Source organism: Myotis daubentonii, chromosome 11 (assembly GCF_963259705.1).
Source record: "Myotis daubentonii chromosome 11, mMyoDau2.1, whole genome shotgun sequence".
Lineage (NCBI taxonomy): Eukaryota > Metazoa > Chordata > Mammalia > Chiroptera > Vespertilionidae > Myotis > Myotis daubentonii.
In genome coordinates, this window is record NC_081850.1 from 42,275,793 (window position 1) to 42,303,665 (window position 27,873).

General features: G+C 42.1%; 1 protein-coding gene across 1 annotated transcript in view; it reads left to right on the top strand.

The window, feature by feature from the left end:
- The first annotated feature begins 106 nt into the window (after nucleotides 1-106).
- The window catches only part of OSTF1 (osteoclast stimulating factor 1), a 55,347-nt gene continuing 27,580 nt past the window's right edge, over nucleotides 107-27,873 (top strand). Inside the window, exons 1-2 of the mRNA XM_059656932.1 lie at nucleotides 107-351; nucleotides 25,399-25,445. Of these exons, the coding sequence (XP_059512915.1) occupies nucleotides 318-351; nucleotides 25,399-25,445 (81 nt within the window). The 5' untranslated portion in view covers nucleotides 107-317. The remainder of the gene's footprint in view (nucleotides 352-25,398; nucleotides 25,446-27,873) is intronic.

A 27,873-nucleotide genomic window follows, 5' to 3' on the forward strand; every position in this document is an offset into this window, starting at 1 on the left:
GCGCTCCCGCGCCCCCGCCGCCGCGCCGCAGCTGCCAGCCGGGGAGCCAATGAGCGCTCGGCGAGGCGGCGGCCACTTCCTCGTCAGCCGGGCCGCGCGCTCGGGACGGCTGGACGGCCGCGGGGCGGGGCCGGGACTGTGCCGAGCCCCTCTGCCTGCGTCCGCTGGTCCTGCCGCCGAGGGTGGGCGCAGGTCCTCGAAGGCGCACCGCTGCGGACCGGACCACCAGGAGCTTTGGTTGACCGAGCGCCGGCTGGCGGGGCGTTCGTTGGGCTTTTCGTGCGTCGTCTTTAGGATCAGCTGCTCCAGGAAGCGAGATGGCGAAGCCGCCACCCAAACCGGTCAAACCAGGTAAGGGAGGTGCTCGCCGGGTCTCCCGACCGCCTCGGTGCCCTGCAAGTTTCCTCTGCCACTTGGCCGGGCAGACCCGGCCCGGAGCCTCGCTCTCAGGATGCGACCCACCAGGAGAGGAGTTTGCAAGCTCTGTTGCGTTCGCGAAAGGGGAGGGATCGTTTTGGATAGCAAGAGGATTTCGAAGATTTTTTTAAAAAGTGTATTTTAAAAGTGGTGTCGCCCTTGGTGTTACAACATCGACATTCTCTGCGACTTTCAAGCGGGTGTGATGGCTTCGTCCCATTGAAACTTTCCTGGTGGACAGGGCGATGGATCTCCCTTTTCAAAAGAAACTAAGTAAATGTCTTGAAATGGTCTTGTAGCCACTTCCTTTTTTTTTTTCCCCCAGTGTGTGTCACTGTCAAGTTAAGAGTTCTTGACCGGCCGAGAGAACAGGAAGTACGCTGCTTGCAGGGTGGGGTGGGTGAGCGAGTCTCCTTTGGGACTTTTGAGAGGAACAGCGTTTGGAATTGATCTCGGGATCTTGGGAAAAACATTTAGAAAACTTGTACTCGGGTTCACGGCGAGAACAGTCTGGGCTGCGGCAGAGCAATCTCGGCTTTAACCATTCGGAAGCGTCACTTTATCGTGCCCTGCGAGTCCTTTGCCTCCGCTCCCCAGTGGTTTGGCCTCTGCACTGGAGAGTGCGAGATTACTAAATTACCCAAAGCCCTGTTCTTGGCCCATAGGCCTGGTTCATTTTTGACTCCATTCTAGGATATTTTCTGCGATAGGGAGAAAAGAGAATTTAAAAGGGACTGATGTATTTCAGATCAATTCTGCATAACAAACTCTCCCACATGCATTTGGTAGGTTAATTATGGGAAACGTAGGAAACGGAAAATAAATAGCTCTGACATACTCAGGTTTTTTCCTCCCAATCGCATGGAACTTCGGTATAGCATAGACTGATGAAAGATATCAATTCACTTTACATTTCAAAGTAACCTTGGTTGCAAGGCATAGAGTTTCCGTGATTAATTTTTCCTTGATTTTTTCTAAACTTTAGTGAAGCATTACAACTTGCATGATTATTCAGTTTTCTTTCTTTGCCCACATACAGTGCTAGTTTCAAGTCATTTTATTTGAAAATTGTGTACATACTCACATATATGGAATAGTGATTCACTGAGGACTTAAATTTTGGTGGGCTGGGTATGGAAAACGTTGCTGGGACTTTGGCTCTGCTGTGAGCAAAGTTGGGGCTTGGCCAGAATTGGGCTCTGTGCTTCTTTAGATGTGGAATCTGATGAGGAATTTGCATTTTAAGTGAATATGTAGGAGGTGGCCACTTTCTAAACTCAGATGTGAATCATGACCTCAAGTACTCAACAAAGCATAGTTATTATTTGATAGCTAAATGAAGTACTGTACTTTATTATAAAGAACGTCTTGAGAAGCTATTCATGAGGGTTTTTAAAATATCTTTAGACATTAAGTGATATCTTTGCTGCAGCTGGAGGGACATTGAATGTGATGTGCATGTGTGTGTGCACGAGTGTGTACTTATGCACACATGGGTGTGGTTTAAGGACCATAGTGTTACCAGTTGGGGATAAACTCCCAGGAATCATTTTTGTTGTCTAACATCGCTGCTTTCTCCTCTTCAGCAAACCAGAAAGCAAATGGTTGAAAATGACTGTTGTTTAGAGACAGCTTGGATTCCTCACACATTTACAAATGACATCCAAACTCAAATAAGGTCACCGTAGAAATAGGGTCCCTCTAGCTTTCTGCAAAGCCAGAACCGGGCAGAACAGCGTGGCTCAATTCATAGGCAATATGAGAAGGAGGACAGCTAAGCGAGAGAGGACAAAGGACTGAATGGAAAATTTTAGTAATAAGGAACGTTAAGCTATGATGTGGGCTAATGTATCTATCAGGTTGATTGGCAATACCCCATAAGGGGACCTTTTTGGAAAGGAGGCTGCCCAGACAGATGCTGGTCAGCTGCTCGTGGGAAAGCCCTGCCACTTAATTTCTTTGTGCATTTCCTTAATTTCCTTCCCGAGGCTATACCAGGGGTCACCTGGTTTGGGATTTTGTCCACAATCAAAATTCATTTGCCAAAAGCACTTCTTCATATACGTAGGCCCCGTGCTAGACCCTGGGGTTCCAAGGAACAATGACATAGGTTCTCACTCATGAGGGTCTTGAGTCTAATGGGGGAGATTTACATATGCACAGATTACTTTTAGGTTGTTCCTACAAGTGAATGGCTGATTTGTCCATTTTGTCTAAAAAAATCTTGTAGTTAAAAATAAAAGTAATATTTTTATTATAGAACCTTTAGAAAATAACATATAAAAACCATCCCTACTTATCTGGAGGTAAGCACTGTTTTTCCCCAGTTTATTTTTTTCTTTTTCAAATCCATTTCATTCGAAAAAGAAAATACAAACAGTCATTCCCCGAACAGAATCAGATTCCATTTTAAGTGCCTTGCTGTTGGTTGCCATGTTTCCTATAGTCTCTGTAGTATCACCTACCCTCTGCTTGAAAAAGCAGTTCTGTCACATTTTAACCTTTCCTTGTTTACTGGTGTTTTTTATTCCTATAGGGTCACTGTTGGCCATCCCAGGTCTTTTATCGAAACTCTACCTTCTAATTGTTAGACGTGTCACTATGGTACTCCATCGGCTGACATGTGTCACAGTTTTATGGTTTAGCTCATTCCTTATGGAATCCTCTTTACCTTCTACTGTTTTACACACATGTGGCATTTCTGTTCCTTTCAGCCACCCTCTGGAGCCTTGCAGTTAAATTAGGGTGAACCGGTCTGTCTTGTCAGAGTGGAGAAAACAACTTATGTTCTCACAAAGCCTTTTTTTTTTTTTTTTTAAAGAGACTTTATTCTGAGACTTGATGTAAAATGGGCCAAAGGATATTGAATGAGATGTGGCTACAATCCTTGCATTCAAAGCAGGTTTGATGACCCTCCACTGTAGCTGGAAGCCTGAGGTCTGACCTTGACCGTTTCTTTAAAATGGCTTATTGATTTTGATGGTGGAAGTAAAGCAGCATAAATATTTCACATGTCTTCTGAAAATAAATTTGTGGGACATTGAAGAAGCAGATGCCAATGTTTTGGGTTCTTTTGTATACACAGTAAAAAACAAACTTCAAAGATGTCACACATATGCTGCTTATATAACGCCATTGAGAGGAAAAAGGTCTTCATCCAAAACCATCTGAACTCTCATATAATTTTTTTCCCTCTTAATAAATGAATGTCAGGGGTGCTCCATTATAAAGTTTGAGAAACGCCTTGAAAATGACAGGGTGATGATGATGATGATGGTGGTGGTGGTGGTAATGTTAACATTTATTTCTAAGTGTCAGGAACTGTGCCAAGAACTTTAAATGCCCCATCTCATTTGATTATTTTAACTTCCCTAAAAGGTAGATCCTAATATCCCCATTTTATGGATGAAGTAGGACTTAGTGAGGTTAAGAAAACTATTTGAGGTCTCAAAGCTAGAAAGTGGTTGGTTTGACCCAGGAATGGAACACAAGCCTTAACTGGAGTCTCTGCATTTTGCTCAGAGAAACCTGTGAGGATTCTGCTAGATTGGACGAAGTTTTGTTGGGCAGCCATCCTTACTAACTTAGGCAATTGTATTTTTTACATTTGCTTTGTATAACCCCTCTTTCAATAGGTCTGTATTAGACTATTAGATACTTTTCGAGAATAATCTTTTATTTCTTTGTACCTGCATAGCAAATAAACTTTCTATGCATGACATACATAAAAAGTCTTGATACATAATAAAGTCTTTGTCTGGAAGAAGGTGAGGGAGATTGTGGTTGGGTACATCTTGTAGCTTCACCATAAAGTAGCAAAGACTGGAGGCACTGTCTGTCCATCAGCACTACTTCTGAAAATAGTAGGGGTCCCCTCCCTTTTGTGTTAACATTCCCAACGCTTGACTTCACTGGACTAGTAACTAGTTTTTCTGACATGCCTCTGTAAGAGAGGAAAAATATTTCCTTTATCCTCTTAGGTTCTATGTCTGGGTCTTGTGAATTAAACTGAGAAAAAAACAGTTTAACAGAAGAAAAATGCATACAAATTTATTTTGTTTTTAATTTTATATGTACACTAGAGGCCTAGTGCACGAAATTCATGCATGGGTAGGGACCCTAGCGGCTGCCAGCTGCCGGCCGGGACCTCCCTTCCCTGGCTGCCAGCCGGGGCCTGCCTTCGTTCTGCACCTCCCACTGGTGGTCAGCGCACGTCATAGCGAGCGATCAAACTCCCAGTCGGTCGAACTCCCGAGGGGACACTTTGCATAATATATATATAAAAGAAGTGAAAAACCCAAAGAAGTGGTTAGTCTTAGAAGCTCATACATCATTTTAACAAACAGTGTTTAAGTGTGGAGAAGTGACTAGACAAAGAACAAGAGGGTCAGGCTTCTATGGGGAATAAACTGTGGGAAGGTAAATATATGGGGAAACTAATGAAAGATAAGGGTCGCCCTACCTGGCTTGGCTCACTGGATAGAGCGTCGGCCTGGGGACTGAAGGGTCCCGGGTTTGATTCCGGTCAAGGGCATGTACCTTGGTTGCAGGCACATCCCCGGTGGGAGGTGTGCAGGAGGCAGCTGATCGATGCTTCTCTCTTATTGATGTTTCTAACTTTCTATCCCTCTCCCTTCCTCTCTATAAAAATTCAATTAAAAAAAATTAAAAAAAGAAAGAAAGATAAGGGTCATTTTAGTAAGGTTTGTTTATGCAGGCTCATTTAGGTGCCATTTCCAACTCCAGTGATAAGGGTTGTTTTCCTCTTTCTTGTATGGGGACATGTTGGGAGGGGTACCTTCACAAGGGAAATTTATGCCCTTCTTTTAGGCCGATAGGGAGCGGATAAAGCAAGCATATCAAAATCGCGGTCCACAATGAATATTTTTGCGGCCCAGCAAATATAATTGTATGTAAGAAACGTTTTAATAAAAATTTCGTAACTTAATTTTTATGATATCCTGTTATACATAATTATTAATGAACTACAATGTTTGCTAATGACTGATAACTATAATCATGTTGCATTAATTTCCCTTAGGCGCCATACGCGCAGGCGCACCATTTCTCTCCACTAATACTAGCAGCGAATATTTTAGCAGCCGATGGCCATGTCATTAGTCTTGTACTGACTTGTTTGGTGTGTGCTACAGGAAATATTTCGCTTTCAGAGAACAAGAAAAATAACTTTATTTGCGTTACGCTTATTTGTGCAGTAATTCAGTGTCTGGTAAGTTAATGTTCAAGAAAAAATATTAATTTTTATTAAAATGTTCTACTATTTTATGTTAACGATGACTCATTTATTTCAGCCCTTTGTATCCAGCATATCTCTATTGAAATAACCTACATTTCTATGAAAATTGAAGCTTTTGTTTTTTTGTGGCCCACGTAAACTTAAATCTTGTTTATTTGGCCTGTGTTAGCCTTTGAGTTTGACATGCTTGGGATAAAGAGTCCTTTCTGTGTTTGCTTTTACTCACCTGCCTTCAGCTCAAAATAATCCTTATGCCCAAGTGGCATAATTCTGAGCGGCAGATTTTAATCTCCTTTACCTCATATCTTATGTCCAATGAAAACCATTGCCAAAGTGTGCTCCCTTGTTTATTGCCCAGGGGAAAACAAAAATACGTCAGAGAGAGAGAGAGAGACAGAGAGAGAGAGAGACAGACAGACAGAGAGAGAGAGAGAGACAGTCAGACAGACAGACAGACAGAGAGATGCACTTGGCACTTTCAGTGGGCTGATGCGAGCTAAGTCAAGATTCTCTATAAATTTGTCAATCATATTTCATATTTCAGTAAAGCTGGGCTGGGGGAAGATTCTCTATCAAACAAATTACAGGAGTTTGGGGGGAATTTTTAGGTATCAGTATAAAGAGAGCTTCCTAGTTCTTTTTGAACAACTGCATGGTATTCTATTGTATTTATTTAACCAGACCTATATTAGCGAGCATTTAGATTGTTTCCATTCTTTTGTTATAACTGTGTTATAACAGTCGTGTTGCTTACCTGGTGAATAAATCTACAGGAGAAAGTCCTGACAGAGGGGTTGGTGTATTGTTCGAAGGCACGTGGCTTGTCATTTTCATAGACATTTCCAAAATGCTCTCCAAAGAGGTTGTACCAACGGACCTTCCTGCCAAAAATGTGCGCGCTTGCCTTAAACAGATAAGTTACAAAGCATGTCGTAAGAGATAGCATCAAAGTGTGACCAGAGAACTGGGAAGTGCAAGGCAAGGAGCTTGAGGAAGCTGAGAACGCCTCGCAGAGAAGGGGAAATTTAAGCAGGGTCTCGAATGCTGAGGAAGAGTTCGGTAGACAAAAAAAAGGGGGAAAGTCGTTTGACTCGGACAGAAATGAAATAACTTGATATGTCCTCCTATCCATGTTTGCCTGACTGCACGGGGGCTGAGCTTTTCCGTCTCTCAGAGAAGCCAGGGAGACTTGCTGTGCACACATGGAACGGTGGATTGGAGAAATTTGCTCCGAATTAAAGAGAAAGTCATTCGTCTGGCATAGCAGTCAGTGGAAAACAAGAATTTATGCTACACAGGAATGGAGAATTTAAATGTCTGCATGTCAGCCGTCTGCATATCTGTGTATCTGTTTGTCAGAGGGTTAATGATAGCTGTGGGTGTTTAGTTTGCAGCTTGGGTTAAAGAGGGCCACAGATTTAAATCACTTACACAAGTCATTGGTGGGGCTGCTGTGGCCACCTCATTTTTTATTCATTCTTGCCACCAGTCATTTCCCACTTGATGTTTGGGCATCTGTAGAAATTTTAGAGAGTCACAAGGAAAATTCCTCAACTTACTCTTGGGGTAAGAGGTGGGGGATAGTTTTGTGTTTGTGCATTTTGATTAGCGTGGGATTTTTAAAGCTCATTAGCATCCCTTAGAATTTTTTTTTTAAATTTTGTTTTATTGCTTAAAGTATTACAAAGAGTAGTGCATATGTCTCCTTTTTTTCCCCCTTGACCTTCCCCCGGCCTCCCCAACACCCCCCCCCCACCTCCCCCACCCCAGCCTGCCGTGTCTTGTGTCAATTGGTTATGCTTATATGCATGCATACAAGTCCTTTGGTTGATTTCTTGCGGCTGCCCCCCCCCCCCCACCCCAGCCCTCCCTGGCCTTCCCACTGTAGTTTGACAGTCTGTTCGATGCTGCTCTGCCTCTCTATCTATTTTTGTTCATCAGTTTATAATGGTCTTTATTATCCATAAATGAGTGAGATCATGTGGTATTTTTCTTTCATTGACTGGCTTATTTCACTTAGCATAAGCATCCCTTAGAATTTGGTAAGTTACTTTGGTTCTATATTCCTGGGACCAAAGAATACATTCAGTGTGGTTCTTTCCTAGGTTAGTGCTCCTGATTTCCCGGCAGCCCGAATTCAAATGAAGGAAGACCCTAGGGAAAAACTCTGTCAATACTGCTACAGGGGCCGCTCTAGGGAGTCTTCCTGGCAGCCTGACACTCCAGGGATTTTGTTTGGTTCTGAGAAACTCACTGGTTCTATTTCAGGATTCCTTCCCTCGACTAGGAGAAAAGACTTGAATCAACTTACTTGCATGAGACAAAGCAATGACTTCACTGGAGAGTGTTCTGGTGTGGCTGCGTCTTCTATGAACCTCCTGACCCAGTCCATACTTGGGGAAGGACCCCTCCATTCGCAGTCTCTCTGAGCATGGCTGAGGGCGGCTAGGCTGAGAGAAGCCCTTCTGGCCTGTTGGCACAGTTGGCAGGTCTCAGACTCCGGATTTGGAAGTATCCACAGAGCCTCATAATGCCTTGCTTGAAAACTGGATTCCAAATGACTCTAAAATGTTGCCTCCCCGGGTGTACAGGGTTTTCTGCTTTGGGGGCCCGTTGTTTGATGAGTCAGTGCAAGTTCAGCAGTAGCCCTGGGAGGACCTACCCTGAAGGTATTCTCACTCGTTTTTCAGGCATGGAAACTGGCTGTGAAATGTTACAACAGAAGCCATCCCCTGAATGGTGTGCCAAAGAGATTGTTTTCAGCCTTATTTTTCTGCTGGAGAATAAATCGTTCTCTTTCATTCCTCTGTACTCGGGTTCTAAATCTAAGGCACCCCAGCAGCGGCCAAAGAACCGGGGCCTGTGTTAAGTTGAAATGTGAAGCAGGAGTCACTGCTTGTGGTGACTGTCCACATCCTCTTTTAGGAAGCCTGTCTCATCCAGAGCTCTGCTTCTGATCTTCGCCTCATGCCTTCCCACTCTCTAGGAGCAATTGTATATCTAAATATCGGGCCTCTGAAGGGTCCCTGGGACTTGGCACTGGCGTGGTAGGAGTTCTGTTCTCCACAGTGGGCTCCTGCCCATTTCCAGATTCTTGGTTGGTACTGCATCTTTCTGACGTCTTGACGTGTGCAGCACTCTCTTATTGACTGGCACTGGGGTATCTGCTGCTTTGCCTGTCCTGAAGCCTTGCCATTGGCCTGCTTTTCTCTTGCTTGGACACATGCCCCATATCATTTAGCTGACATACCTGGGCCTTTGGATATACTCTGACCCTCGATTGGCCTGGGTCTGTGGCTAGTCATCGATGGACTTCCCCTTAGGTGTCTTTGCTTCTTCAGACCTAACCTTAGGCAGACCCGCATACCATAGCCAGTTGTTTGAGCTCTGATGATGGCACCTTAAGGGACCAGGGCCACATGCCCAGAGAGCCTTACAGCAGTATCTCGGTCAGGACCGTCCTGGTCTTCTTCACTGACATCATCTGGGACTTGGTTTCCTCTCATTTCAATTCCACGGGGCTCTGAGAATGAAGTAACTCAGCGCTTCACATCTGAGGAACAAATCCACCTTCTGTGTTAAACCCATCATGGATTTATCATGATCCCCTTCCCAAAGGCGTTTGATTTAAAAATAAGGTGAGCTGAAAACAAGATTCCTGGAAGGAATTCCCTTTTCAGTTGAACTACCGTAGTCCCCCTTATCCACGGCTTTGCTTCCCATGGTTTCAGTTACCTGCACTCAACTTCGGTCTAAAAACATTAAGTGGGAAATTGCAGAAATAAACAATTCATAAATTTTAAATCTCATCTCCTTCTGAGTAGTGTGATAAAATCTCATACCATCCCTTGCCCTAACCGGTTTGGCTCAGTGGATAGAGCATAAAGCCTGTAGACCAGGGGTGGGCAAACTTTTTGACTCGTGGGCCACAATGGGTTCTTAAACTGGACCGGAGGGCCGGAACAAAAGCATGGATGGAGTGTTTGTGTGAACTAATATAAATTCAAAGTAAACATCATTACATAAAAGGGTACGGTCTTTTTTTTTTTTTTAGTTTTATTCATTTCACACGGGCCGGATCCAGCCCATGGGCTGTAGTTTGCCCACAGCTGCTGTAGACACAAGGGTCCCAGGTTCAATTCCAGTCAAGGGCATGTACCTTGGTTGCGGGCACATCCCTAGTAGGGGGTGTGCAGGAGGCAGCTGATTGATGTTTCTCTCTCATCGATGTTTCTAACTCTCTATCCCTCTCCCTTCCTCTCTGTAAAAAAATCAATAAAATATATTTTAAAAAAAAATCTCATACCATCCAATCTGACGTGAATCGTCCCTTTTCCCAGTTACTACTATTACCTGTCAGTCCTGTAGTAGCCGTCTTGGTAGATGGAGTGTGTCAGTATCACAGCACTCCTGTTCAAGTAGCCCTCATTTTACTTAATAATGGCCCCAAAGCACAAGAGTAAGGATGCTGACAATTTGGATATACCAAAGACAAGTGCTTCCTTCCCGTGAAAAGGTATGTATTTGTAGGGAAAAAATAGTATATGTATAGGGCTTGGTACTATCGGCGTTTTCACATGTCCACTGGAAGTCTTGGAACTTATCCGCTGTGCATAAGGGGGACCACTGTCCTCTTTAATAGGACTTTAGGCATAAAGATAGGCTAATAGAGTGGATATTCTAGGGACTAGGCTTTCATTTGGAGGAAGAGGCAGAACATAGTAATGGGAAATGAACATTAGCTTTGGGGTGAAATTCTGGCCCCAAATTCTTTTTTAATCCTCACCCGAGGATATGTTTTTACTGATTTCCAGAGAAAGAGGAAGGGAGAGAGAAAGAAAAAGACAAAACAAAACAATAAGCCCTAGCCAGTTTAGCTCAGTGGATAGAGTGCTGGCCGGTGGACTGAAAGGTTGCTGGTTTGATTCCGGTCAAGGGCACGTACCTCAGCTGCAGGCTCGATCCCTGAACCCACCACCTTTTCGGTGTACCAGATGCTCCAACCAACTGAGCCACTAGGCCAGGGCTAGCCTCAGATTTTTAATTAACTTATCGGTGACCTTGATAAACCGGTACCTACCTAGACCATTCTGGGCCTGTTTCTTCACTTGATTCTAAACCTAATTCTAAATTTTCGTTTTCTTACACGGGTTTTTCAAAGAACTCCCCAAATTTCTACTTAATTTTATCCTGTGCTTCTTGTAGAACCCTGTACCATGTTTGTTGCTCCCTATCTTCCTGCTACTCCCCATGCTTGGTGTTATGCAAACATAGGGAGGGATTCAATACCTTAAGGGCTTTCATCAGTCCAGATTTCCATGACAACCAGGCAGAGGGGAGAAAGGGTGCGAAGAGGACATAGCATGTTCATAAACAGGTCTAATCTGATTTTACCTGGGCTCTGGTTGGATAGGGCAGTTGAGGGCTTTTGTTTTGTTTTCTATTTTTGTTTTTGTAGCTGCCTAGTGGAAGAGAACATCAGGGTGGCCCTGCAGAAATGTGTCTGGACCCTACAGGCACAGCCAAGGAGACCCTTGGAAACTGTGGGCATTCATGAATGGCCTGAGACGTGGAGGACTTTTATGTTTGGAAAATGTATAAAGCTCTTGATGACTCGATAACATAAACTCCATAGGTTTTAGAGCTAAGGATATATTTTTAGCCAATGTTCAGAAATTAATTCTGTTCAAAATATTGTTCAGAATCCTCCTTTCTCTGACATTTTCTTTTTTTCTGTCTTTGGAGGTAACAGTTCTGAGCCATGGACTCTAATTCAGACCTTGCTCTATAGAAATGGCCATGTTTTATTCCAGGAAGGAAGGTTTTCAGTGCTCCTCTCTGGAAGAGAGACAGCGGTTCTTCCTCTAAGAAAGTTGTTCTCAGCCCACCCTTCGCTCCGTCAGTTAACGTAGTTCTTACACAAGAAACCAAAGCCTCTTTTTCAAAAAAGAAACTAACATTTCTATACTTATAGGGATTCCGATATAATGACAGTTTTAAGAACATAGAATTGTCCTGATGGGTATAAATTTTATTGCTAAAACATTACAACTTAAACCAAAAAAAAATTCTGTTGTAAAAAACTATTATAGTGCTCTTGAGTATTAATTTTCCACTAAGTACACTTTAGGCCATAAAGAACTGCAATTTGTTAGGACAGATGACAAGAGAAGACAGGTTACTTATGCCGCTGGACAGTGGGTACTGAAGGAGGGCAAATTCCTGGTAATTATTATAAAAGCTTGCAATTTAGATACCGCTGAGTGTCGGTGGAAAGCCACTGCCGGGGCAGAGAGTGGTGAGTTTCCCCACTTCTGTCCCTGTGGGCAGAGAGGTTATTTTTTCTCTGTCAGCTTATCTACCTCATAAACAGCAAATAGTTCTGCAGGCTCAAGGGTTTGAGAGGGGACCAGGAATATTCATAGAAGTGTAAGGGCAAATTCCAGTGTTTCAGTCCCCTGCCTTCCCGACTCATGACCCCATTTCATAGAGAGAAATGATCTTCTGGATGTCTGTTAATGAGAAAGAGTTAAAATCATGAGCAAATTACAGCCTCAGGCATGAGTGTGAAAGGTGCCTTGGGGCTGGGAGTAGCTGAGTTAGTCACTGAGTCTAGGTACACAACCTTCACCTATGCCCAGTCCTTGACTGGAGGGGACATTCTCAAAAGAGTGGTCCTATAATTACCCTATTTTAACTACAGCCCCAGAAAACCACAGCTTTTCATTTGTCTGACCTTTGTCATTCTCTAGGGAAATTCTAGGGACTTCTCTATCATTCTTTAGGGACTTTATTCTCCTGGACCCTTCCTCCTTCTCCCCAGATATGATCTGGTTTGGGAAAATACCTGAACATTTCTTTTTTGTTGCTGTTAATCCTCACCCAAGGACATCCCATTGATTTTAGAGAGAGTGGAAGGGACCGGGAGAGACACAGAGAGAGAAACATCGATGTGAGAGAGACACATCAATTGGTTGCCTCCTGCAGGTGCCCTGCCTGGGGTGGGGGATCGAGCCTGAACCTGCAACTGAGGTACGTGCCCTTGACCGGAATCAAACTCGAGGCCCTTCAGTCTTCGGGCTGATGTTCTATCCACTGGGCCAAACCGGCTAGGGCCTGAACATTTCTTTGTCCTTTTCTGGGAGTCACTTGGACTCTGTGGGGTCAAATAAACAAGAGACAGATTTACAAGAGAATATAACTAAATTTAATACATACACATACGTATGGGAGCCCTGCATATGAGTCAGCGATTCCACATGCAGGCGAGATTTACGCGGAAAGGGGGACTGAGGTCTATAAGAAGTTCTGTGTTAGGGGTGAGGTCATGCACCTCAGGGGCTAAAAAGGGTCATTGCAGGGTGATAAGAGCAGCTGCTTAGAGCATAAAAGTTTGCCCTATCATAGAGGTGGCTTGAAAAGATGATCACTGATAATCTCTTACAGGGAAAGGCCTCGAATTCAAATTCTTCTAGGCAGTTAAGAGTGGTGGGCAAAAGTTTCTGCTGAGCCTGCGGCTTAAAGTTACTTGAGCCCAAAACAATCTGTATACCACAGAGGCCCAACTTGGCGGTGACTCTTTCTGGACCTCCACAACTTCTTGGGCCTCCTCTGGCCCTGCAGACTGCTGTCTCGCCCCCCCCCCCCCCCCCCCTCTTCCGTAAGCACTCTCGGCTCTCAGAACTGGACAAGCTGGAGAAGGGACTCATCACCTGGGGCATCCCCCTGCCCGCGACTTCTGTGCGGAGCCTTCAGCGAGATGCCAGTTCTGGCTCTGTAATGGCCCAGGTGTCACATCCAACATTTCCAAGGCCACCAGGCAAAGCTCACCTCGTTCATGGGAGGACCGTGGCCCTCAGGAGCCCTGTAAGCCTTCTGAGGGAGCACTGCTGCAGGACCTGAGAGAAGATGCTATCGGGGGAACCATTTCTAGGTTCAAGGCTGTTAAATAGATGATCTTGGAAGAAATGAATGTCTTAGCCATCTCATTGGCTTCCTACAGGTGGCCTTGCTGAACCCACTTTCCTGTTTCTGGAAATGGACTCTGGCGGAGTCTCTTGCAGGTGCCACAGAAGCAGACTGGATTCCTTCTTGTTTTATGAACTGAGAGGGGCTCAGTTTCAGTTGTTACTCATTCTTTGCTCTCTAATTACCTTTTCCAGTGTGTTTGGTAATATTTCTTACACACCCAGTGTTTGTGCTGTTATACAAGAGTTCTAGTACTAACTGGAAATAGTAAAATGCCCTCCACTATAGATTTGGCCACTCTGTGTTCGTCAGGTAAGTTTTGAGTGAGCATCTGGATGTAGCTTAAGCTCAGTTCATTGTCTCTAGAGATTCGCTTTTGTCTTCCTTAGACGCAGTGTATATCTTGGTCCTTATATCAGGTTTGAAAGGGCTTCTGCTTTCAATAAAGGAGACTTTTTTTTTTTATCATTGTGTTGTCTTGCTACCATGTGTTTTTATAGAGGGTCAAGACCAAGGATTTTTTTTTTATTATTGTTACAAATTTTTATTTCCTAAGTGCAATAGTAATTTTCTTAGAAATTGGGCATTCATGAAATCTGAAGTTTAAGCTTGTCCATTTATTATTTGTTCAAATTAAAAACTTCTCTTGAAATAAAAATAATTTCCAAGGCCATTTTTAATTTATTTGGAGAGCATTGTATTAATTGCCAAGAGCACCAGATATCTAAATCTGAAAATTTTCTATTTGATTTCTAAACATTGGTTATACACATTAATGTATTAAATGCTCCAGCCTGGTGTTTTTTCAGATTGTGAGTGGTGACCCAGTGGTAGGTCATAAAGTCAGTATAGTTAGTCGTGACTAACATTTAGCATTTAGGAGAGAGAGAAGGGGAGAGAGGCGGGGGGGAGGAAAGAGAGAGAGAGAGATAGAGATAGAGAGAGAGATAGAGAGAGAGAGAGAGAGAGAGAGAGAGAAGAAAGGAAGAAGACAGTAGAATAGAACAGAACAGAAAATATCAGAGATATCAGAGAGTGCCCTGACTGGGTAGCTTAGTGGTTAGAGCATTGTTCCAGTGCTCCAACTGAGCCCTGTCAGGGTACATACAAGAATCAACTGCTGGACCGGTGGCTCAGTGGATAGAGCGTCGGCCTGCGGACTGAAGGGTCCCAGGTTCGATTCCAGTCAAGGGCATGTATCTTGGTTGCGGGCACATCCCCACTGGGGGGCGTGCAGGAGGCAGCTGATCGATCTCTCTCATCGATGTTTCTAACTCTCTATCCCTCTCCCTTCTTCTCTGTAAAAAATCAATTAAAAAAAAAAAGAATCAACCAATGAATACATAAATAAGTGGGTACACAAATTGATGCCTCTCTCTCTCTCAAAATCAATAAAAAAAATTATCAGAATCACTCGAAGTTTTGGTGAAATTTTTTTCAGTTTTATGAGAGTGTCTATATGTGTGTTTCCTGGTTCCTGATGTGCAAGGTATTTCCTAATGTGGGTCTCAGAAATATTGAGAAACCTCTAGCCTGTCTGTGCTCTGTCCCCACATTCTCCTACCAGGCTCCAGCCATACTGATCTTGTTGACATTCATAGGCAGCCCTCCTGACCTCCAGCTCTTCTGTCTATACACTGCTCTGTAGTCTGGTCTGCCCCAACCTGCCCCTACCCCTCTGGAAAAGGTAAGTCCTGTTACTTTTCCAGAATCAAAGTAGATGTCACCTCCTCTCCAGCCAGCACAAGTCACACTTTTATGAACTTGGCATTGCAGTTACTTATCTCTTCACCATTTTTTTGGTGGTCAGATCAGGGAGACAAAGAGGACAAAAAAGACATTAAAATACTCTGCTGATAAATAAAGTAAAAATAACTTAAGTTGTCCTTCAATAGGGCATTAAAAGAATATGTTTTCCTGTTTATATATGGAATTTTTATTCTTTATAGACAATTTAGGAAAATAAACAAGAAAATAAACATGACTCATAGTTCTACTGCCTAGAGGTAACTATTAATATTCTGATATATTTTTCCTTCCGGTTTTTCTTCTATGCATATTTTTGTTTTATATAGTTGATTGTATATATATTATACCACCAACCATCTATATATATGTAAAAGCCTAAGCGACCGATTGACTGGAACTACTCGAGTAACTGATCGCTATGACGCGCACTGACCACCAGGGGCAGACACTCAATGCAGGAGCTGCCCCCTGGTGGTCAGTGCGCTCCCACAGCGGGAGCGTCACTCAGCCAGAAGCCAGGCTCATGGCTGGCAAGCGCAGCTGTGGTGGTGGGAGCCGCTCCCTCCTCTCCAGCCGCCTGCCGCTTCAGCACTGCTACATCCCTTGGGGGATGTCAGACTGCCGGTTTCGGTCCCGGACTGTGAGAGGGCGCAGGCCAGGCTGAGGGACCCCACCTGTGCACAAATCTGTGCACTGGGCCTCTAGTTTTTACATAATCGTAAAACATAAGCATATCCCCAAAAAGCTCATTTTTACTCTTATTGTGGTAGCCTATATGCCAGCATATGTATACATTTACATGTTCATGCTTTTCTGTGTTTTTTAAAAAAATAATTCTGTATTCATAGCTGTTATGTACTGAATGTTTTATTCATATACTGGAGTCCTAACCCACAATGTGATGGTATTTGGAGATGGGGCCTTGGGAAGGTAATTAGGGTTAGGTTAGGGTAGGTCATGAGGATGGGGCTTGCGTGATGGGATCAGTGGCTTTCTGAGAAGAGGAAGTGAGGTGTGTGTGTGTGTGTGTGTGTGTGTGTGTGTGTGTGTGTGAGTGTGTGTGTCCAGAAAAGGCCATGTGAGCACACGGTGAGAAGGCAGCCATCTGCGAGCCGGGAAGAGACTTACCACCAGAAACTGAGGTGGCTAGTACTTTGATCTTGGACTTCGCAGTCTCTAGAACTGTGAGAAAAAAATTTTGTTTAAGCCACCCAATATGTGGCCTTTTGTTAAGGCAGCCTGAGCTGACTAAAGACAATAGCTCTAGTTTTCAAAAATGACCACTTAAAACTCACATTTAATTCTTTAATAGACACTGAGGGATATAATACTAGATGTTACGCTTTGTTTGTGTAACAAAAGCATTACGATTTCTCTGCTGGCGTATTATAATAAATTTCCTAATATACAGGAATAGGATTTTGCCAGTATGGATAAAGACCCAAGGAATAACCCCCCCCCCCAAAAAAAAGGTAAAAATTTGTAGTATTTAATGATAGCTAACACGGGCACATACACCACCTCAGGAGCTGCACTCAATACTTTATGTATGTTAATTTGTTTAGTCTCATTTAATGCCGGGGTGCCAGCATTAAAAGCTCAGATCTTTCTGAGCCACTTCCAGGCTGTTGAGAGCATGAGCCCTGGAGCCTGGGCTTGGGTTTACACCCTATCTCCTCCTTCCTAGTTGTGCACCCCTGGACTAGGTACTTACCCTCTCTAACTCAGCTTCTTCAGCTGTAAAATAGGGCTAATAAAGCATTTACATCCCAGGGTTGTCTTGAGGATTAAATGAGTGGTTGCAAGTCAGTGCTTGGTAAGTCATAAATGGGTAATTTTGTTTTGGATTAGAGAGTTTACTTTTAAAAAAAAATATGCTTTTTAAACATATTTTAGAAAGAAAGGATGGGAGAAGGGGGAGAGAGAAAGAGAGGGGGAGAGAGAAAGAGAGAGAGAGAGAGAAAGAGAGAGAGAGAGAGGGAGAGAGAGAGAAACATTGATGTAACAAACATTGATCAGTGCCATCCGGCGACTGAACCCACAACCCGGGCATGTACCCTGACCGAGAATCTAACTGTGACCTCCTGGTTCATAGGTTGACCCTCAACAATTGAGCCACTCTGGCCTGGCTATTATTATTATTTTGATTTCCCTACCTTCCCACCTCAACCATTTATAAATGCAAAACTATTCTTAGCCTCTCACTGGTTGTACAAAAACAGGTATTGCTGTCATGGGCTCACCTGAGTCTTTTGCAGAAGGTGACATGAGCAGCGTAGCCTAAATTCAAGGACTGAAATAAAGAATTTTCCTCCATTCATCCCCACAGTCTCCTCAAACTGACTTTGGACAAACTTCTTCTTGGGGTGAAGGGTCTTTAGGGGCCCTTGCCCCCTCTCCAATGTGCAGACACACGTGGTACTGAGCATGTCATTTGAAATGTTGAACCCTGCTCTTTGGGGCTTTTATGTTATACTGTGGAGAAGAGATAAAAATAACCAGCAGTTATGACCTCTCAGGATGTAAAAGTAACCAAGTTTGCTGAAAGGCACTGAAGAGTAAGCAAAGGAAAAATGGATAAGAAAGGCACACTGTTAATCAACAGAACCCTCTTGTCAGAAAACACACTGGCTACTGTTTTTAATGAGTCGGCCATTCCTGCAGCTGAAATCAAGACACGTTTCAAATTCTTTAGTTTCTTTTTTGGGGGGGATGGGGGGTGGTTGTTTTTTTATTGTATTAAGTGAAGCTGCAGGGAAGAGGTGGTGTTGGAGAAAGGAGAAATGAAAATTTTATGTTCATAACCTTTTTAAAAAATTAGTTATATCCTTTAAAGATAGATATGCAACTAGAATTCATTGGATTTGATTTAATTAGTCCAAGAGGATGAGGGGAAGAAACTTATTCTTTGTATTGGAAACTCTCAGACATTGCTTGCTCACATGATGATTTTTCTTTGTAATGATCATAGCCTCTCTGTTTATTTCCAAGAGCAGTGGGCTTTTGTGGAATGGCATGAATAGAGATCATGACCAAGAAGCCTGTTCTGAGCTAACCACCTCATTTGTGGGCGTTTGCACTCCACGAAGCTCAGGGGAGTCTTGTGTTGGCCCAACAGAGCACAGCTGTTTCCTTTCATTCCAGCAATCAAATGATGGCCTTGACTCTTGGATACTATCACATAGACTCCTGTTTTGCTTTTGAGCAGAAAACATCCTGTTTCATCGTGCATGTTTAAAGGAATAATTTAAATATGCCTCGTAGAAATGATATTTATACTTTTACTTACCCGGAGAATCTTAAGATGTGGTGACACATTTTTTTTTCATATACACAGGATGTACATTAAGAAGTTAATACTCCCTGTGTTCTCTTAGACAACTGTGATCACTATATGTATATGGTAAATACTTATTTTTTCATGATTCTCCCTTGTTCATATAATTTTCTTACTCTTCTTTCTTTTTGAAAACTCTAATGGTGGTTATAAATTATCTGTTTTGGGAGGAGATGGGAGAATATTATCTATAATAATAAAAGTGTAATATGCTAATTGGACCAGCTGTCCTTCCGGGGTAAACAGAAGTTTATCTTAGCCTCAAATTTCTTCCTAAATCTGCCATTCAGCTTTGGCCAAATGGTGCAATGCCTGCTTTAGTGTCCTTTTAGGCACACCTAGACTTGCATTAGAACAAGGAACGAGATTGCATTGGTAACTCTCCTGTCTAACCAGTGTAGTGGCCCCAGTAATGCAAACAAGACATGCCATTTGGGTGTATTATTATCTTTTTTTTTATCCTCACCTGAGGATATTTTTCCCATTGATCCTTTAGAGAGAGTAGAAGAGAGGGAGAGAGAGAGAGAGAAACATCAAAGTAAGAGAGACACATTGATTGATTGCCTCCTGCATGCTCCCTGGCCTGGGCCGTGGATCCACCTGCAACCAAGGTACCACGTACTCTTGACTGGGAATTGAACCTGAGACCATTTGGCCTGTGGGCAGACGCTCTAACCACTGAGCACCCAGCTAGGGCTAGATTTATTATCTTAATACTCACTGTGAAAAACAGGTTAGATACTCTAAATGTGACTTATCCCAAATGTTTCCTTTTGTGTTTTATATATGAAAATTCCCTCAGTCAATTGAAAGTTTAAATTTACATTTATTATTAGAAAGTAAAATATTGCTATAAATAATGATGATTGTGGAGGCTGTGAATTTTATATGTCCAAAATTATTATATAAATGGTATGGATTATAGGTATAGATTGGGAATTAATGTTACGAGAGTGCAATTGCTAATAATTTTGGGGAAACCAATGTGTCATTTGTGGGATTGCCTTCAGTAAAATTGCATCATTATGATTAAGCAAATCTTCCAGCACAGAGATAAACAGGAGACCAAGTCTTGACTTCAGTCGTTTTCTATTAGGGAGGAAGGAAAGCTTACTAACTTGGTGGTAACATGACCACAGGCAACAGCTAAGCTGGAGGGCTAGCACCAAACTAGCTTGCTTTTCCACAGACCTCATTTTATTTATTTATTTAACACCTTTTAAAAAATGGAATATATATATATATATATATATATATATATATATATATATATATATATACATATATATATATATATATATATTTGATTTTAGAAAGAAGAAGGGAAAGAGATATATAGGGGACATCGATTGGCTGCCATCTGCATGCTCCCTACTGGGGATTGAGCCAAAATGTAGGCATGTGCCCTGACCTGGAATCGAATTGGCAATCTCTTGTTGCATGGGTCAGTGCTCAACCACTGAACCACACGGGCTGGGCTCCACAGACCTAATTTTATACCAGTCTCATCTAGCTGCAGTTGATAGTGCCAAGGAATTATGGTTTTTGCCCTTTTATATCAAATTTTAAAAATGGGTCTATCAGCATTTTTAATGCTAAGATTATAATCATAATTATTTTTTGAATAAAATTTCAGATTTATTCTTGTTTCTCAATAGTTCATTCCGTAAAGGCAACATTTGGCTTTGGCACATACTGATTTCAATATTTGGCCATTTGGCATGATGCCAAACAAAATGTGTTTATTTCTAAAATAATCATCCATCTATCCAATCCCAATGAAACAAAAATTTCACAGAACTCTTATTACTTCTGTTGTGTACAGTGTGCTCTGGTCTTTTCGGTTCTACTTAATATTTTTTAAAGCTACTGTTAGCTTCACAATAATATATATATATGTGTGTGTGTGTGTGTGTGTGTGTGTGTGTGTGTGTGTGTATAATGTACAGGCTATGATTTGCAGTTTAAAAATGTTGAGACTTTTTAAATGTTGAGACTATTCTGCGGGTAGTGACACTGTCCTGGGAGGGTCATCTTTGTATGAAGCATTTAGTCCTACAGAAGATGCAATGAAGGTTTTCTAGTTACGTTTCTTTCCCAGAAATGCAATTTAAGAGCTCAAAGGCATGTTAACATAAAATATGAATTACTAAATACTTTTCTGTAATTGTGTGCCAGTTTACACACCCACCAGTAGTGTTTGAGAATTCCAGTTATTCAGGATTCTTAACACTTAACATTGTCAATATTTTCTGTTTCAACCATCGTAGGTGGGTATGTAGTAGTTACCATAGCCATTCTAAATGGAGTTTTAGATGGCTCATGCTTCCCAGATTTGTAGAACATCAGTGAAAGAGCCAAGCTGTTCTAGATCACTAAGTTCTGATACTGAAAAGGCATTCCTCTTGCTGTGTATTATATGTCTGTTCGTTATAGTAAGCAGTCCCATTTTAATTCTGTGTTAGAGGCTTACTCTAGAAGCTTTTCCACTCCTTCACCAACAGAGAATAAAGTAGAGTACAAATTTTATGTTTGAGTTTATAAGCGCCAAGTTCTAAGTGTTAGTTCAGGGTCTTAGAGATACAGCAATTCATACTCTGCAAACCTCAGAAACAGAAAATTCTCTTACCCTTTCTCTGTACAAGGCCCTGTGCAGATCCCCTTCCATCTACCTGCCTCAACCACGGTGGACAAGGATTAGTTTACTGAAGTCCGGAGCAGAAGAAAATAGTGTTTGGCTCATGACTGGTGGACTCAGCCCTTCTCTATGGGGACAGGGCGGGGTTGCAAAGAAATGGAAAGGGTGTGACTGGGAAGGTGAGAAGCCAGCAGAGTGAAAAACCAACAGGGGCCCACAGCTGTGGGTGTTTACTTATCTTGCTAACCTCAGGAAACCAGCCTTGCTGAAATCCTTAATACCATTCGCATGCTACTTCATGTGAGATCCACGTAAAACATCAGACAAAAGATTGGGCTTCTTTCCAATCTCATTCAGGGTGAATTCCAGGGTGATTTCAGGTAATCCATGCAGCCTTCCCAGCTCTACTTTCTCTCTTTGTTATGTGTAACCAGACTTCCCTGAGAAAATGATGAAGATGGAAGTTGCCCGAATAAGGCATCGAAGTTAGCCTCCCTGCATATATAAGAGCACAACTATTTCGCATTTGTGAATCTGCTTTCTTTAAATAAAATTAGAATTGATCAGTACCAATTTTGATGATTAGCATGTTTACTATTATTTTTTAGATGTCTGCAAGGGTAAGCACTATAGGAAGACATAGTACCCTGATTTCGTCCCTTCAATACTTTGTTTAAACCTGTATGGAACATTAGTCACAGTTGAATTAAATATGATGTAAAAATGATCACTGTATTAAGTATTCTTAATTATTATTCTCTTGAGAGACTCATCCAAGGTTAGTAAACTATAATCATGAAACTTTGTTTTTTATGCAATTCTTTCATATCCTCTGGCTATTTCTTTTGCATTCTCCCATTTTTACCTGACTCAGGTCTGAGAATAGAATAAATTAAGGCCCAGAACTTTTAAAGTAGGTTAAACGGGATCCACAAGAGGCTAACATTCCAACATCCTATATAATAAAAGCCTAATATGCTAAGTGTCCAGTCAGCTGTTCAACCAATCAAAGTATAATATGCTAATGATATGCTAAGGCTGCTCAACCGCTCGCTATAATGTGCACTGACCACCAGGGGGCAGAAACTCAATGCAGGAGCTTCCTCCTGGTGGTCAGTGCACTCCCACAGGGGGAGCTCTGCTCAGCCAGAAGCCCTGAACTGGGCGAGTGCAACGGTGGTGGGAGCCTTTCCCGCCTCTGCGGCAGTCAGACATCCCCTGAGGGCTCCCTGACTGTGAGGGGGTGCACTGAGGGACTCCCTCCGCGTGTACCAGGCCTCTAGTTAATCAATAAATAGGATCGTATTATATGTGGTAGTATTTCTACAGCATTACACAGAATGCTCCCTTGTATAACAGCCTAAAGCAGTGATTTCCAAGAATTTTTAAAGCATGCAATACATGACTGTTTAGTCAGGCACACTGATGTCTTTTCCCTTAGATTATCAAATAAAAAAATGACAACAGCCATCACAACAATAGCTGTCTGGTGTGAATGAATCAAAATTATACCTTTTATTTTATTTTTTTTGTCAGATTGGCTAAAAATATATTTTTTGGTGTGCCACGGGATTTTAGTAATTTGTTTATGTGTGCCATAAGATGAAATATGTTGAAAATCTCTGGCCTAAAGATAGTTGCCTGATGTTCAATGTAAATCAAAATGAAAATAAATCCCCCACTTCCTTTTAGCTGTGAACAGTTCAAGACAATCACAAAAGATACAATTACAAAAATCAATGGATTAGTCACAACCTAAAATATTTTTTCAGGTTCCTTATATTGAATTTTATCTATGCTATTAAATTGCCATGGACCCTTGTTTTCAAAATTAGCCCAAGTACAACCCTTTGCTGTCATTCCCTCAAAGCAACCAGAAAGCTCTGTTTTTATTAATTTGACTGCTTCCCTGTGTAACTTCTCTTTGGAAAGTTCGAAGTAATCAAGATAACCAGTCTCCCCTCTCAGAGAGACAGTCAGGTCAGCAGAAACTATTTCTCCTGGCAACTCCTTCTTCCCTTTGGCAGGCCTGTGGGTGTGGTTAAAAAAGCAAACTCCAAACAAAAAAATTTTTCACCTTTTCTTCTGCCTATTACCCTCCCCTTAGTAGAGCAGGAAAGAAGTGGCCCTAGAATTCAGATTGCAAAAAAATATTTCATTGCAGCACACTAAGTAGCAGGGATCTGAACTTTTAAAATATGTAGATTGAAAGGGATCCACAAGAGGCTAACATCCCAACATTAATTGATAAATAGTATCATTAGGACATTTAGAAGAATGATGCCCCCTTAACCCCCATGAAAGTATCTTTACAGCTTTATTTGAATGTAAAAGTAATACATGCTATGTGTAATGAATATAAACAATACATGTAAAGTAGAATGTGAAGGTTCCTCATACTTGGTTCTCTCTGTTAAGGTGTGTGTGTGTGTGTGTGTGTCTGTGTGTGTGTGTGTGTGTTGTCAACATAAACAGGATGGTACTTGGCATAACGTCACTGAATGTTTTGTAGGCTCTTTGCTATGTCCGGGTCTGCAGATCCTTCTTTCTTAATGACTCTATTGTGTGGATGAGTCAGGAATAATTTACATAGACCCCTCTGAATGGACATTCCGTCATTTCCCATTTTCTGATGTTCTAGACCTGTATGGTTCAATATGCTAGCCACCAGCCATGTGTGGCAATTTAACTTAATTAGAATTAAATGATGTTTAAAAATAAGTTCCTCAGTCACTCTCATCACATTTCACATCTTCAGTAGCTATATGTGACTAGCAGAGAAGTAGGACTTTTCCATCATTGTGTAGTTATATAGGACAGTGCTGTTCTAAATGACTGGTTTTCAGACTTCTTTTGAGCACGTTTCCATTCCTTTATTCATCCATTCTTTAGTCATTCTATGTTCTAGGCACTGTGCTAGGTATTTGGATATCTCATTCATAAAACAAAAACAGCTGTCCTCGTAATGCTTCCATTCTAGCAGTGAAAAGATTGACTACTATGTTCCAATAAATAGAAATGTACTTATAAGTTGTATCCAATTGTGCTGTCATGTTATAAGACATGTGAAAAAGAAGGTAAAAATGTGCATAATTTCTGAAGTAGTCTTCCTGTGTCCCGCCTTGGAGGCCACCATTCTGCACAATGCTCCTGTGATAGATTCATCTCTAACGGTGCTCTCAGTGCTCACACCGAACTGTTATCACTTTTTAAATAGGTAGTTCTTCTATTTTGATATCCCTTCTAAATTTATTTATCTCATAAAAGACCTGTTTTGTTTGCTATCTTTAGGTGTTTTTTTTCTTAGCCTGTGTGGATGTGTTCTTTTACTTACATATTCATTTAGCAAGCATTCATTAAGTTCATACTGTGTGTATGCCAGGTAGGTGCTAAGAAATTGAAAAAGTCAGGGTTCCTCTGCCTTTAAATAAGACAGGCCAGCAAATCAGTTCTTCTCAGACACGGGATAATGGAGATGCAGCAAAGGGACATGTAAAGAGAGAGAGATCTTTTGGCAGAATGGAGGGCAGCTTTCATGAGCATGACCTCCTCTTTGCTTAGCTATTGTACTCTGTTTTGGGATTTAATGGACTCACAGATTTCTCCAACAGCTACTATTTTTCTCAATGATATTTTCTTTTTGGGGGAAAAATAAAATTCTAAACCATGGGCTTAAGACTATTAAACCATTGTCTATTGTCATGTTAAATATCTTTTTATGTTAAATGCTCACCTTTCCAGTATTAAACGTAGATCTTAGTGTTGGAAGGGCTCTGTATAGGACAGAAGGTAAGTACAGATAATTATGTAGCTCCTGTTGTTTGAAAGGAGAAAGCAAAATCACCTCAGAGGTGTGTGCTTATTCATGCTTTCATTTAACAAATGTTTAAAAAAATGCCTCCTATGCAGACAAAGCACTTAATTCCAAAATGATTTTTTCCCATGGACTTTGAATTAGGGAATTCTGAAGAATATAATGAATAGTTTAGAAATGAAAGAATTGATCATGTTGTTTTTCTGCCTCTCTTTTAGGGCAAGTTAAAGTGTTCAGAGCTCTTTATACGTTTGAACCCAGAACTGTAAGTATTCAGTTTTTAACTTTAAAATTGGCATAAAAACCTAAGGTGGTTGCATTTAGATACTTTGTCTAGCCTAAATGGGCTGCCTGTTGTTGGTTAGCCATAAATCATTCACAAGAATGGATGTTCGGTCACTCCCCTTGCAGCCCAGAGGTGTGAAAGCCAAGCCCCTCCGTTGATCTGCATGTCCTCCTGTCTCAAGGTCATATAGTCCATCTTGAGCTGCTTCTCTCCATGAGGTGCAACTACTCGCTTTAAAATCACCAAGTGACCTGCATGGCAAGGATGTGACCCTGTCTTAGTCATCCTTCCGCTGACTCTCTTGTTAACTGATTTTCCCTTTGACCTGCTACCTCAAATTACCTATAATGGCACCTTCTACGAACTGCCCACAGCAAATTTTTTGTCTCTGATGTATGTATTTTTCATTGTTATAGTTTCTGGCAAGCATCCATAAATCCATCTCTTCACCCATGGGTTAGTGAGCACCTATTATGTGCCAGAAACTGGTGCAGACCTTGGGGCTAGTGTAGTGACAACAGAAAGGACTGTCTCAGGGAGCTCACGTCCCAGTGGGGAGAGACAGACAGTAAGCAGACAAATGAATATAACTGTCAGGGCCTGGTAAGTGCTATGAAGGAAAATAAGGAGGGGAAGGGGCAAACAGTTAAGGGAGGAGGAGTGTTATTTTCAATAGGGTGTTTAAGGATGGCCTTTCTATAGAGGTGACATTAAAATTTTTTTTAATTTATTGATTTGAGAGAGAAAGAAAGAGAAACATTGATGTGTTTTTCCACTTATTTACACAATCATTGGTTGATTCTTGTATGTATCCTGACAGGGGATTGAACCCATAACCTTGGAGTATTGGGATGATGCTCTAAACAACTGAGCTACCTGGCCAGGGCCTAGGGTGACATTTGAGTAGAAACCTGAAGGAAGTGGAGGAGCAGAAGGAATAGCTGGTGCAAAAAGGATGCTTGGTGGGTTGTAGAAACAGCAGGGAGGACAATGGGGCTAAGAAAGTTGTGAACAAGGGAGAGGGAGGTATGACAAGTTCAGGGATACTGGGTCCTGTAGGGCCTTGTGGGTTGTGTTTGGATTTTGCCCTGAGTAGGTGGGAAGCAATTGAAGGATTTGAGATCAAGGGTGATTAGATAGCTACGTTTTAGAAGAATCACTTTGAGAAGTGGACAACCATCTAGGAGAGTAAGAATGGAAGCAGGGAGTCCAGACAGTTAGGATGCAGAGGAGAAAGAAACGAAGAAGGAAACCTATTCTCATTGACCTCTCTCTCTGAGGTTGCATGACCCCTGGGGTAGATAGGAGTGGGGGGAAGCAGGCAGTCATCCTAACTCCATAAAGCAACCTGCATTCACTCATTTGAGACCGGAGGTGACATCACTGTTTCTCCTCTCTCCCTCTAGTATCTGCTCATCATCTCCTTTGCCCTTTCTCACTGACATTTAACAAATATGGTTGGTTGGTTGGTATATTAGTTACTTTAATTCACCTTCGGTTCTTTTCCAGATGGAGTGTCTCCACTACTTTTTATCTTTGTTATTATTGAATGCACAGGAGAGAATAGGCATTGCTTATTAGGTTTTTTAATATTCTGTAGTTCAAATATTATTGTATTCTTTAATATCCCTGGTCTCAAGGATTCTAGGCTGCAGAGCAATGTTGCTAATTCATCCTTATGTACTGGGTGTTCAGTAATGACTACCCTACACTCTGCTGTCCCCACACTCTGCCCCTTTCCACCTGCCCTCAGTCCAGATGTTAAAGGTAGCCTCTAGCTCCCATGGACCTTCCTGACTGGTTAAGTGCCTGTTCAATATTTTGAGTATCACCCAAGAACTAGCTTAGTTTTGCATTCTTTTTCTGAATGAGAATTCCTGTTGGACAATGCTGGAAGCTTAGTTTGGTCTTTCTCTCCCATGACCAATACCCATCTTCTCTGGTGCGTACATTTAAACTGACCTGGTCTCCTTAGAGCAGCAGTTCTCAACCTGTGGGTCACGACCCCTTTGGGGGTCGAACGACCCTTTCACAGGGGTCGCCTAAGACCATTGGAAAACACATATATAATTACATATTGCTTTTGTGATTAACCACTATGCTTTAATTATGTTCAATTTGTAACAATGAAATTGGGGGTCACCACAACACGAGGAACTGTATTAAAGGGTTGTGGCATTAGGAAGGTTGAGAACCACTGCCTTAGAGTCACTGGGACCAGGCAATGGAAGAGCTGATCTGGACTCTATGTGACCATTGCTGACCTGTGCAGCACCCCAGAGAGCTCTGGGGCCCTGTTTTTAGCTACTGTTCAACCCTGAGGAGATAGGTACAGCAATGCCCAACTCCACTCTTGGTGATCCACTGAACAGGTAGACCACTGGACAGCATGTGGCTCCCGGTTCTT